At 36.1% G+C, this 14,050-nt stretch overlaps 1 protein-coding gene across 3 annotated transcripts in view; it reads left to right on the top strand.

Moving 5' to 3' along the window:
• KAT6A (lysine acetyltransferase 6A) overlaps positions 1-14,050 on the top strand; it is a 103,461-nt gene that overhangs the window by 62,322 nt on the left and 27,089 nt on the right. For 2 of the 3 annotated variants that reach the window (XM_087814190.1, XM_016195617.2), the window contains exons 6-8: positions 646-781; positions 2,529-2,845; positions 5,256-5,374. In XM_087814190.1, the coding sequence (XP_087670316.1) occupies positions 646-781; positions 2,529-2,845; positions 5,256-5,374 (572 nt within the window). The remainder of the gene's footprint in view (positions 1-645; positions 782-2,528; positions 2,846-5,255; positions 5,375-14,050) is intronic. The other variant, XM_087814191.1, reaches the window with a different exon arrangement.

The raw sequence follows: 14,050 nt of genomic DNA, 5'->3' as shown, positions 1-14,050 counted from the left end.
TCAGTTTTAGCATCCATCAGTGATTCTTGCTTGCACCAATTTTTACTGTGGTATTTGATAATGATGATTTTTCTCCCATTTATTTATTTGTGTAATTTATATCATTACAGATTCACCATATTTATTTTATTCTATGGGCTAGAACTCATTGCTGTAATTATTTCTTTTTTTGCTAAGTTTGACCCAGATTTGACTGTGGGGAGCTCCTTCAAGTTGGTTCCCGTGCCCTTTTGATATGTCTTCATCACGTTTTGAGCACTTTTTGGTTATCTGGCACCATAAGATGTTCTAGGTTATCTTGCATTTTCCCTTTGCCAGTCCTAGAGTCAGTCATGACTCTATAGAATGCTGGCTTCTTTTCTTATAGAATGGTAATTAGAAACCAGTATCTGGGTGCTAGGTATAGAGCAGGGATTTTTAACTGAGGATTAGTGGACTTCCGGTATTTGTGAATCTCTTCCAATTATATGTAGAATTTTGTGTGTATATGTTTTCGTGTTTATTTTTCTGGGGGGCTTTCATCAGATTTTCAAATGAGAGTCCTTGATCTGAAAGAGGTTAAGTACTCCTGACTTAAGAGTATCTGAACTCTTTCAGTGTATTTATATCTACTGTGCTTTTATGTGGAATGTTTTTTCTTTATAGGCATGTGGATATGTCAGATATGTCGACCTAGGAAAAAAGGACGAAAACTTCTGCAGAAGAAGGCGGCACAGATAAAACGGCGCTATGCTAATCCAATAGGACGTCCCAAAAACAGGTTAAAGAAACAAAACACGGTGTAAGTTGTACTTGTGGCAAGGTGAGGGGAGAAAAGGATAGGGCCTTCTCTATAATAGGGCCTTCTCTATAGTGTAGGATTCCCTTGTTTGCTCTATGAAAAAAATTTCAATGGTTATAACTGGCATTTTTATGTATTAATAATGGCTAACATTTATTGAGCCCTTAATAAATTTCCAAGGCACTTTCTAAGTGCTTTACATGTGTTAAATCATTTAATTCTCCCAACAACCCAATGAATTAGGGACTGTTGTTACTCTTATTTTTCAAAAGTGGAAACTACAGCATAGAGAGATTAACTTGCACAAGTTTATAGTAAATGTTGAGCTGGGATTAAAACTCAAGTAGTCTAGCACTAATGCCTGGTTCTTAACTATTGCCTTCTAGAAAAAACAAGAAAGAAAAAATTATGTTACTTAGCAGTTCACAGATTTTTCTCCTGATATTAGTCTCTGTAGTTTTATTTCTATTAGAAGTAAAAATCACTGGATAGCTTCTATTGAGGTCATAGCTAAGTGTTATTTTTATGTCCTGAGGTAAAATAATGCAAGTTTTTGCTCTATTAGCAGAAATCAGGATATAATTATCCCTTGTGGACTAGGAAACTGGGCTATGTCTGGAGGAGGTGGGACAAGATTCCTACCTCTTGGTTGTTTTTTTAAAGTATATCTAAGGTAATTCACTTTTGATGATAATGTAAAATATCTTTAGGCCTGTAAATCTCTTTATTCTTAAAAATTTTACCAACCTTTTCTATATTTAAGAGTATCTTGAAGGTGATACATTTGAAATGAATGGGTAGCAACAGATTGAAATATATAGAACCAGCATTGTAGATCATATATTTTTTATTTATTGATTGACTTTTAGAGAGAGAGGAAGGGGAAGAGAGAGAGAAACATTGATTTGTTGTTCTACTTACTTATGCATTCACTGGTTGATTCTTGTATGTGCCCTGACCAAGCATTGAACCTGCAACCTTGGCGTATTGGAATGAAGCCCTAACCAACTGAACTACCCAGCCAGGGCCTGTAGTTCATATTTTAAATCTTAAGTCAAGCTTTATAAATTGATCTTTTGACTCCTCACTTTCAGAGAATAACCCATCCTTGTGTTTAAACGTAAAAGTGTAAGTTTGAGTTGGCACAGAGATCATAGGACTTTTATTTATAGTTTATGAAATACTTTTTAAAAATATATATATCTTTATTGATTTCAGAGAGAGGAAAGGAGAGGGAGAGGGAGAGATAGAAACATCAATGATGAGAGAGGCATTGATTGGCTCCCTCCTGCATGCTCCCGACTGGGGATCGAGCCTGCAACCTTGGGCATGTGCCCTGACAGGGAATCGAACCCTGATCTCCTGGATCCTAGGTCAACGATCAACCGCTGAGCCACGCCTGGCCGGGCATGAAATATTCTTAATACAGAATTTTTTTTTTTAAAAATATATCTTTATTGATTTCAGAGAGAGGAAAGGAGAGGGAGAGAGAGACAGAAACATCAATGATGAGAGAGTCATTGATCAAGCCCACAACCCGGGCATGTGCCCTGACCGGGAATCGAACCCTGATCTCCTGGATCCTAGGTTGACGCTCAACTGCTGAGCCATGCCCGGCCGGGCAATACAGAATTTTTAAAAATAAAGCTGTATGTTGGTCATTTACTAATTATATGTTAGATATTAAATAGAAACCTTATACAGATTATTTATTAATAGTTATCTTTTTCCCTGTTTAATTCTTTAGATCAAAAGGTCCTTTCAGCAAAGTTCGAACTGGCCCTGGAAGGGGTAGGAAACGGAAAATCACTCTCTCCAGCCAATCAGCATCATCATCAGAAGAAGGATATTTAGAGCGAATAGATGGCTTGGACTTCTGCAGAGATAGCAGTGTCTCCTTGAAATTCAACAAGAAAACCAAAGGGCTCATTGATGGCCTTACCAAATTCTTCACCCCTTCCCCTGATGGGCGGAAACCACGAGGGGAAGTGGTAGACTACTCTGAGCAATACAGAATCAGGAAAAAGGGCAACAGAAAATCAAGCACTTCAGATTGGCCCACAGGTAAAAGTTTGTTCACTTAGAAACAAAAAGTATTCCAAAAGTATATTATTTGTAATAACACTAGCTCTCTGGAATAGACTTATATTTGATTATTAAAAATTAGTTATGGAGTATAAGAATGCATTAAAGATACATAATGATAATGTGATAACTACGGCAAGAATTTGGAGGCTAGACATGAAGTTACAGAAGGGACAAGTAGGAGCTCTTAGACAGAAAAAGGTGCTTTTTTTTGGTAGGACCACCAAGAATCTGCCTGCAGAAAGTTGGGCTATAATCTTGAATCAAGGATAACTTTACATTTCATAAATTACAAAATCATGTGATGAGCATCATGATGTTTACCCTATTCCTGGAAGGAAATTGGAAAGAGTGAGGGTGGATAAAATGCTGTTGATTTAAGCATAAGGAAATGAATAAAACACATGTAAATAATAGGCTCATTGATTTTTCTACTTCAAATCTTGGCAAATAAAGTTGTAAATTTTCATGGATTGCACTTAAAACGGAGAGAGAGAACCATAGCTTCAGACCATTTGCTTATATATCAGGCTAAGTTGGCTACTTCTCAAAGTAGAAAATATCCGTGGAGAATACTTAATAGTGTAGCAGGTAATCCAAGTCTGAGGAGAAAATTTCAACTAGCTGTTCAGATAATGAAAGCCTAAACTGGCTTTATTGCTTGAGTGCTGTGAGTTTAGAGAACCTAACCCTGTGAAGGAAGTAGAAAGGGCTCTGAGGAAAGGAGAAGAATGAGAGTGGACTTTCTGGGATCACAAGCCTCTCTTGTCTCATATGTTGTAAGAGGATTTCTTCACTTTGATTTCCTTCCTCTGAATGTCCCATTGGTGATTGTATTTGCTGCTTCCTCATTCTTGCTTATATAAATGGTTGATTGGTCCAGTGCAAAAGAGAAAATTCTCATCATTGTCAGGTTCCTCTTTTTAATGCAGTATTGATCAGGTTTTCACCAGTGGCAATCAACTAATTACTCGAAGCATTTAAGTACTTTTGATGTCTTTATCAGCCATGTAGACTGTAGATAAGCTCCAGTTTGAGCATGCTTATCTAAGAAGATATGCAAGCCACTTAGTTTGGATTTAGATGGAAAGAATCTTATAAAGCAGATCTTAATGAAAGGCATTTTTGAATTAACCATTTCACTGTAGATAGATTACTAGAAGAATCTACTGGAAAGTTATAGAAATATAAATTTATTAGAGCAATTGTATAAGGTATATGGAGAACCAATATTGAACTTTAGGCATTGGTGTGTGCTTTTGCTTTAATTGGCTGTCATTTTCTTTTATGAGTTTTAGAGTTTAAGGAATAACCTTGCACCATCTGATAATGCTACTGAATGCTGTACTAGATCTGTGCCTGCATCTGTCTGTGTCGTGCACTAGGGGGCATTCAAGTCACACAGTATCTTTAGATTATATATATGTATTTTTCAATTTGGGAATATTGTGAACAGTGAGTCCTTGTCCTTTTTTTTACACTAAATGAATAACAGGCAGCCTATATGTGCAGTTGATATGAAAAGAATTACTTCACTAATTGGTCTTTTCAACCACATTCATACAGAGAGGAAATGCTGATGATACACTATCAGCAGTGTCATATTCAAATGCAAAGGATAGTGATCCACGTAATCCCCCAATACTCCTTCACTAATTTCTTTGTCCATTTGAGGAAGATGCCTCGTTTAGTGGAGTGACTATTATAATTTATCATACTTACCCAAAGGATTATCATCTATGGTCCTCAGGTTTGTGGAGTTCTTACTTTAAAAGGGCATCCAGAATGTGAAGGGAGTGGGTACTTCTTGACATCAGTTAAGGTAGTTATCTCAAAGTTTATCTTTTTGCTGAGATAAGAATGTATTGGCCCCTTATGGTGATTGTATGATCACTGAGAAGTTTGAAAAGAGCAAATTTTCCCCCCAGGGGATGAAAATTATGTCTTGCTATAACATAAACTTCTTCCATACTACCAAGGAATGAAAAAACAATATTTGAATGTTATGTTAAACTTATTACTAAAAGTGTTCTATTCATACTACTTTAAAATAAATTTTATACTCCTTAGACCATTTTCCTATTCTGCTTTTGTATGTGCTATAATACATTAAAATGTAATCTCTTTTAATGAAGTTTAAATTTAGTTATGTAGTATTTTAAGAAGGCAATTCAAGGTTTTTATTATAAGGCAGATATAATATGTATATATTTTTTGTTTACTGCTATCTTTCTAGGAGTCAGTTTAATGCTATCCTCTGTTGATAAAATAATAATATAAATAATATTGAGGTCCTCAAACTGAAATAAAGACTTCTGAAATTTTTATCTAGATGATCTATTAAACTAAGGTTAGTATATTAATGTGTGAACCCTTTCTTTATATACAGACAATCAGGATGGCTGGGATGGCAAACAAGAAAGTGAGGAACGGCTTTTTGGGAGCCAGGAAATCATGACTGAGAAAGATATGGAGTTATTTCGCGATATCCAAGAACAAGCACTGCAGGTAAAGTTGGATATTCGGATTGGACAATCACTATTTGTTCATGGATGAGAAACAGGATTAATTATATTGTGAGTAAAGCAGTAACAGCAGTTTATTTATCCATCCGATCTGGGAATATTCTTCCATGTTTTTTCTCTGTAAAATTATTTTCCTTCTGTAGGTTAGGACTTGGGGTATTTATTGTAATTGTAGTGGGAAACCACTGAAAAAGTTTTAGCAAGGAAATAGCAGGATCAGATTTGCATTAAAAATTGTTTTTTCTTGGCCACCATATTAAGAATGGATTGAAAGTGGTAAGAGTGGAAGGAGGGAAACTAATCTTGAGGGTTTTTCAATGATCCAGGTGAAAGAAACTGGCAGCTTAAACTAGAGAGGAGGCAGTGGAAATGGGAGTGGGGTAGATGGATTTAAAATATATTTTAGTGATGGAATCAGTGGCAGTTGGTGATAGATTCTATGTAATTTGAAGGAGCAAGAGGTCATCAAGGATGATTCCTAGGTTCCCTGACTTAATGTAATAAAGTGGGTTGAAGTCCATGGAAAAGTCACTGCTGATTAGATCAGAGGATGTTTTGAATAATAAAGCATCCATAAAGATAATGAACAAAGTTATTTTTGAGAGCCTAGATATGGCTTAGTAGAAATTGCTTCAACTTCGTTTCAAAAATTTTGCAGGAAAATTTTATTAGAATCTTAGGTAGTCGAACAGTTGTACCATTAAGAGGTAAATGATAGAGGAGTTAATATTGGAACCCATCCAGCCAACAACTCATCATTTATTGAGCACCTGCTTTGTTCTAGAAACTGCTAGGTTTAGGGGCTATATGAGTAAGACATAGAGTTTACAAATTAGTAGGAAATTCAAAAAAGCAATTCCAATGTTTGCACATAATGATTATCTGGAGTAATTAAATTTCTTGTGATATATTACTAATTCAAGAGTTATTGAAATGCTTAGCAAGATTTTTATCAAAAGGGCCATTGATTAATTGGTTTTGATTTTTTTTTTTTTAAATTTCAGGAGAAATAAGGATATAGTTTGTTCCATTATTAACTATATAGGGAACACGTCTATAAAAAAGAGCCATCTCTGAAAAGAAAAATAGAAGCATAAAAAATTACTAGAGTAGGCTTCTGTTCTGGAATTTTATTTCAACAATCATTTTATGAACTTGGAAGAAATGGTTTTTCTTTAGAGGTCCATCACCAGAAAGAAGTATTCATCTCATTCCATTGGAGCATAACAGCCTTCTTGAAATATATAGAATGATTTTTACATAAAATATTACCAAATAGCACATTATATTTCCATACTTAATTTTAATGCTTTTTAGTTTTGAAGGATTTGATTGTTAACAGCATTTTTTACATCTGGGGTATTAAAATAATTTTTTTTGCATAAAAAAATTGAACAGTTATTAGAAATGAAGTAAGCTATGTTCAATAACTCTCCTAACCCTCTGAGGTAAAGATTATTATCCCTATTTTCCATATGAGGAAACTGCAATTTTTAGTTGTGTGACTTTTCTGGTGTAGTTAGAGCTCAGTCCCGTGTGACAAGTAGGGAAAGGTATATAAGAGATAAATGGTGGCATAGAATACCAATTTATATAATTCATTGCTGTATTAAATGATACAGATTATTCCACAAGTTCACAGCATACTAAGAATAAGTAAGAATTGGTGTGACCTTGCTAATTACCTATGCTAACAATCAGATATTCATAAAAGAAGCAGGCTCAAAGGATGATTAGGAGTTAGGTAAATGGAGAGAAAGAGGGCTTACCAGGTGGGGTAAACATTAACTTCAGCTTTGAGGAATAAATAACTGCTATAAATACAAGAGACATTGCGATTATTGGCCCATCAGATCAACAAATATTTAAGGGCCTACCTTGTGCAAGGCACACTGTGGAAATGATGTAGAAAATACAATAGTTGCCCATAAAAGTGTTATAACACAGCAGTCCTTACTTTGCATGGCACTGTGTTAGTGGAAATGTGCACATCAGAATCGCATCCATGCTTTACACATTTCTGTGGGGACTGATACTTGATCTCAATTCTGATATGTGTAAGTTTCAGTTAACATGGCACCATGGAAAGCAAGGACAGTCTAGTTTAGTGTGAGAGATAAAACAGTTAAACATTTGTTAGGAAATGGTAAGAAATATGTTGAATTACTAGCATAGAACTGGATATTGGCAGGTTTTGAATGCTAGTAAGAGGACATTAGTCTTGGCATGCCAGGAATTTAAGGTAGCCCCATAACTGCTTTTTTGGGTTATTGTTGGAGTGATTTCTCCTTGCTATTGATGAAAATAGGGATGGGAAGTGAGGGACTGTTTTAATATCTTAGGCATTTATGCATTAATTATAAGACATATTAAAGGCTGTTTAGATGTATTTTGAATTCACTTATTTCACAATTTAGCACAATTTTATTGAGAATTTTAATAGACCGTGGTTAAAGGCCTAGGCACTAGATACAGACTTCAAATCCTGTCTCTGGTGAGTGACCTTGGTTGAACAAATTACTTAATAGGTTTATTGAAAGGATTAAATGGGTAGATACTTGCAAAATTCTTAGTGTGTCATCATTCATTTAGTGAGGGCTAGATAAATGTGAGCTGCTGTTAGCTATCTTAGGGGCAGATGCTAGAAATACATAGATGAATAGAAAATGTGTCTCTTCTCTCCAGTTGGTGAGACAGTGATAAACAAATAATTAAAACCATGTAATTAGTAATAGGTACTCTTTTTCTATGTGCCAGGTACTACATTCAGCATTTTGTATCAATTTGTTGCTTTAAATACAACCTTGTTATTACTTGCTCCCATTTTGCAGATGAAGAAATTGAAGTCTTAGAAGGATTATCTTATCTAGAGTTACATAGTTAAGTTTTAGAATCAGTATTTGAATCCAGGCATTCTGACCCTAGATCCTTAACTCTTAACTGCTTAGTTTATGGTGTAATGTTACCATAGAGATTTGCGTAAGATGCAATGAGAATGAACAAGAAGGCATCTTTACTGGAGCCTTTGTAGAGGAAGTTATATTTGAACAGGGTGTTGAAGGAATGAATAACAGCTTACTACTGCATAAGAAGAGGAAGGTATTTCAGATAGAACAGTTTGGGTGTAAGAAAGCTTATTGAACCTTTGGAGCTGGATGTATTTAATTTGGCTGTACACGTTAAGAGATGAAGTTGAAAGGTAAGTACCAGATCACAAAGATCCTATGGTACATGCTAAGAAGTTTTGTACTTTATTTTTTAGTTACAGTAGCTTTTTAAAGTAGTCAAGTAGTTCTTGAAAGGCTACTGAAGAATTTTTAAAAAGAGGGTGACATTATTGTTTTGCATTTAGAAATTCATCTCTGGTAATATAGTGCATAGTGGATTGAAGAATACTTGAACAAGGACATATATCAGTCCAGTGATTACAATAGTTAGAATGAGAAGTGACTAGGGTCTAAATGAAGGCACAAGAGGTGCAGTAGGCAGAGATTTTGAAAAACATTTAGGATAGAATGGAAAAGACATATTATTGGGTTGGGAATTAGAGTTGAAGAAGATGGAACCAAATAGGTCTCCCATTGTTCTTCTATTTTGAGTACATGATGATACTAAATGTGGTAAGAGGAGCTTTTTTGGATGGAGGAAGAGACCATGCGTACATAAGTTGGGGATTTGTATAAAGCCTAAAATGGAGAACTTTTGTAGACTTGTATGTGGAGGTCAGGAGACTTTTGGGTAGGAGCTTTGCCAGGTAGGAGCAACAGGGGATAGGTGAAACTACATAGGTAATAGCTGAAGTTATTATAGATAACATTCATTTAACAGATGTTACTGAATACTGGGTTACCATGTGCCAGACACTGAATATACGAGAGTGAACAGATTTTTTAAAAAATTCTTATTCTGTGGAGCTTATAGTTTAGTTGGGGTGAGGATGGTAAATGGTATGCCATATGGTAATGTTATGGAGAAAAGTCAGAGGGAAGGGATGGATTTGTGCAGTTTTAAATTGTTGTGTTAGGGACTGTCTGACGTTTAGTAGAAACCTGAAGGAGGAGAGGGAATAAACCATGTGGATATCAGAGGGAATAGCATTCTAGGCAGGGGAACAGAAATACAAACGCCCTGAATCTGGTTTTTGTGCTTAGCATGGTCAAGGAAATACAAGGAGGCCAGTGAGGTTAGAGCTGAGAAGAGAAAATAGACTATGAAGGCAGAAAGGTAATGGGAAGCCAGATTTTATAGAGTCTTCTAGACCATTATAAAGACTATGGTTTTTACTCTGAGTAAGATAGGAACTCTTGGAGGATTTTGAGCAGAAGAGTGACACAACCTGACATGCGTTATAGCAGAATGGCTTTGGCTTCTGTGTAGATTTAAGGGAGAAAATACAAAAGCGGGGAGAACTTAGGAGGCTATTAGCATTATCCACGTAAGGTTTGGGAAACTTTTTTTCTGCCAAGGGCCATTTGAATATTTATATCATCATCCACGGGCCGTACAGAATTATCAACTTAAAAATTAGCTGTGAAAAAGGCTCCTACATTTATTGACTTTCGAGTCCCACCTGCAATGGCCTTGGCAGGCCCAGACCAAATGATTTTGTGGGCTGGATGTTCTCCACCTCTGATGTAATAGATATGGATCATTGTGGTAGTGGTCAATTGGAATTCTTGATTATATTTTGAAGGTAGGCCCATTAGGATATGCTGTTGGATTGGATGGTTATGAAAATGAGGAGTCAAGTCCAGAGCACACTTGGAGGAGGGAGTTGCCATTTACTGAGATGGAGGAGAATACAAGAGGAAGAGGTTTGGGGAAAAGAAGATCTGGAGTTTGATTTTGGACTGTTGGACTTGAGATTCCTATAACACATTCAGGAGAGGAGCTATCAAATAGACAATGGGATGCATGTGTCTGGAGTTCAAAACACAGGTCTGGGCTAAAAATTTAAAGTTAGGACTTGTCGGCAAGTTGGTGTTATTTGAAGGAATGAGACTAGATAAGATCACCAAAAGAGAAGAAAAGAGCTTTGAGGAGTCTTGGGATATTTCACCTTTTAGAGATTGGTGAAACTGAGAAAGAATGGCCAATTAAACAAACACTTCCCATTTTTTTCCTCAGCCTCTGGCAACCACCATTCTGCTTTCTGTCTGAATTTAACTACTCTAGGTAGACCTCATATGAGTGGAATCATACAGTACTTGTCCTTTTGTGTGTGGCTTATTTTACCTAGCATGTTTTCAAGGTTCATCCATGTTGTAGCATGTGTCAGAATTTCTTTCCCTTTTAAAAAGGCTAAATAATATTTCATTGTATGTATTTACCAAATCTTGTTTATCCATTCATCTGCCAGGGGACACTTGGGTTGCTTCCACCCTCTGGCTATTGCAAATAATGCTGCTGTGAACACGGGTGGACAAGTATCTATTCAAGTTCCTTCTTTCAATTCTTTTATATACCCAGAAGTAAAACTGCTGATTTATATGGTAATTTTATGTTTAATTTTTTGAGGAACTGCCAAACTGTTTTCCACAGTGGTTGCATCATTTTACATTTCCATCAGCAATGCACAAGAGTTCCTTCCAGTTTCTTCACACTCTTGTCGACACTTGTTGTTTTCTGTTTTTTTGTTTTGTCCTGTTTTTGTTTTTTTTTTGTTTTTATTGTTGTTAGTAGCCATTCTAATGGGTATGAAGTCCTATCTCATTGTGGTCTGCACTTGCGTTTCTCTAATGATTAGTTATGGTAAGCATCTTTCATATGCCTGTTGGCCATCTGTGCATCTTTTTTGGAGAATGAAAAAAGATTTATAACTCATTTTACATTAAGATCTCACTTAATTATTGGCAAAACATGACTTGAACTGACGTGAGATTATATGTATTCTTTACTTACCCCATTTAATGTGACTATTCATATGTTTTGCTAAAGAAATATCAGTGATGTCTGTTTATGGAGTATTCCCCAAATCCTAGAAGAGTTGTTGATTTAAGATACATATATGTACTGTAATACTTTTTTAACATCAGAAAAATTCAGGATTCCAGAGCACATCCTCTTCCAAGAGTTTTGGATAAGATTCTGTGGACTTGTAGCTTCATTTCTTTGGAAAACTTAAGTTTCAGTTCAAAAAAACTTGCAGACTTTTGGAATTTAGATCATTAATTAGTTGGGGGTTACCTATATTTCCTCTTTCACTGCTACCCATTTTGTTCTTTGTGCTTCTTTCTCAATATTTCTATTCAGGAGGTTTTTGCCTCTTAACCTTTCTGAGCCTTGTGGCTTTTCCCCTCATCTATAAAGTGAGCATATTGTTTCCTACTTTGAGGAATGGATTGTGGGGATTCAATGAGATAACGATATAAGGCACAGAGTCTGGCACAGTAGGTGTTTCACAAATGCTGATTCTCTTTATTAAGTTCTTGCTCTCTTTATTTGGTAGCATGTGAACTCATTCTTACATATATCTTTCATCATGTCACTTTTAATCCCTAATGGATGAAATTTTTTTTTATTATAGTGTTTCTATGGGAAAATGTTAAAATACCAGAAAAACATCTCTTCTCCCCACATTTCACATTCTCATATTGATAATAAGGGTGCAGTACTACCCTCCACTCCCACCTCAAAATGTCATTTCCATAGGGGAGATGGAAAAAGAAGGTCAGGGAAGGGGGAGTTATCTAATGGAGGGCAAAGGGAAGGGAACAGGGCTGTATCTACATGAATTGTAATTTTCATGTTTGTACTAAATCTGAATTTAAGGATACTGCAAGAGTGGCCTCTATATATTGGAAATTGGAGTTAGATAAGTTATTTGATGGAAGTGGAGTTTTTGTAGAAGAATAATCTTTTCTTCTAAACTGCTAGTAATAAAAGTTCCATTATCTAGAATAGGCATATTTAAAGTTATTTTTTGGTTATCCCAATTACTAGTGCATTTAGTGCCCTCCCTTAACTTTTTTAGATTGAAAAGTCCATTCTGGCCCAGAATATTTGTCATCTTTTAAAGATTTTGGCATATTCAAATGAGAAGGAGGGTACAAAGTGGCAGAACTTGAATTAGTAGTTTTAAAAAATATTTTGTGCTCTCGATTATATCAGGTACCTGCTGCTTTGGAAAGTTGTGTGTTTAATGAAAGAGTATTTTGGCTGAAATTTAAAAATAAAATGGCCTAGCAAAGGTGACCTTGTAATTCAGATTGACGATTTGACTTTGGCAAGGACTGGGTTAATGACTAGTGTAGATGCAGCTGTTGCTTCCCCACAGAATAGAGCCTTTGTTAACTTCTCAACCTTAGTAAACAGAAGCACACTGGCTCAGGAAACTTGCACCAGGGAATTGGAGGTGGTGGAGGACAGAGGTGGAAGGGCGCATGTGCCAGAACATTTTACAGGGCACAAAGGTGGGGGTAGGTGAGGCAGTGGGGAAATCTGCTGTGAGTATAGTTTTACACAGACTCTCTTAGTTGCGGTGATGTGCAAGCAGTTATACTGGAACTGGATATCCAGTTTCACATCAGGCATCCACCTGGAAGAGCGACAGGCAGCTGATGGGAAAGCTCTCAAACAACAGGCAGTGCTGCAACAGGTGCATGTTTTCAGCTTTTGTGCGTCCTGTTCGATCCTTGGCTGAGGAAATTAGATCTAGTTTCTGATATTTGATAATTCTGACTGTACTACTGTCCTTGTTATTTTGAGCTGTGAAGATAGGTTAAAAGATACTACTTTATGAATTAGAATACTTGATTCTGGAATATAGTTTAAAGAACAATGTTTTAAAAACCTACAAAGTTCTATTTTGGTTTTGAGAAATGAAAAAATTTTATTTTAACCCTGTCTTGTCTATTTCCTTATGATTTTTGCCTTTGGACGATCCCCAGTACTCCTTAGTGTCATAACACAATCCATCCAACTTAATAGATGTTTATCTTTTGTTTTGAGGTGTCTAAGGAAAAAGTTGAGGTTTCACCTGGCTATATTCCAGTATGAAACCTGAGATAAGTCCCTTAGCTTTTTATAAAAGGAAACAGACCAGGGAGAGTGTTCCAGTGAGTTGTAGTGAAGAGGGTTCTTCCTTAAATGAATTTCTATTAAAAAAGTGAATTAAAAAATCTCTGATCTTTTCAGTTTTGTGGGGTTGGGGTGTGTGTGTGTGCGCGCGCGTGCGCGCCTGTTTGTGCCTGTCTGTGTGTCTATGGGTTCCAAGAAGGGACTCAAAAAATATCTCCCTTTTTTAAAAAAAAATTTTAATCCTTATCTGAGGATCAGTTTATTGATTTGGTGGGGGGGGGGCGAGGGGGAAAGAAACATCGATCTGTTGCCTCTGGTACTCGCCCTGACCTGGAACTGGACCTGCAACCTTTTTGTGTACAGGACGATGCTCTAAAAACTGACCCACCCAGCCAGGACCTATCTTTTTCTTTATTCAGTTAATGTTTCTAGAGTATCTATGATAAATATGCATATACATACTCATGTATTATATACATAATATACACATGTGTACATGTATGTATATATGAATATGTTGCTATATTGGTTTCAGAGCAAATCAAATTGCCCTAGAACTTAAGGTTTTAAAACCTGATCTTTATAGTCCTTAACAATGGCTTATATTGGTATTGATGGTGTGGAAGTCATAAAGGCTTTA

The sequence above is a fragment of the Miniopterus natalensis genome, chromosome 2 (assembly GCF_054644295.1).
Source record: "Miniopterus natalensis isolate mMinNat1 chromosome 2, mMinNat1.hap1, whole genome shotgun sequence".
In the NCBI taxonomy this organism is placed as follows: domain Eukaryota; kingdom Metazoa; phylum Chordata; class Mammalia; order Chiroptera; family Miniopteridae; genus Miniopterus; species Miniopterus natalensis.
Note: the sequence above shows the minus strand (reverse complement) of the source record. Positions and strands in the feature narration are given on the sequence as shown.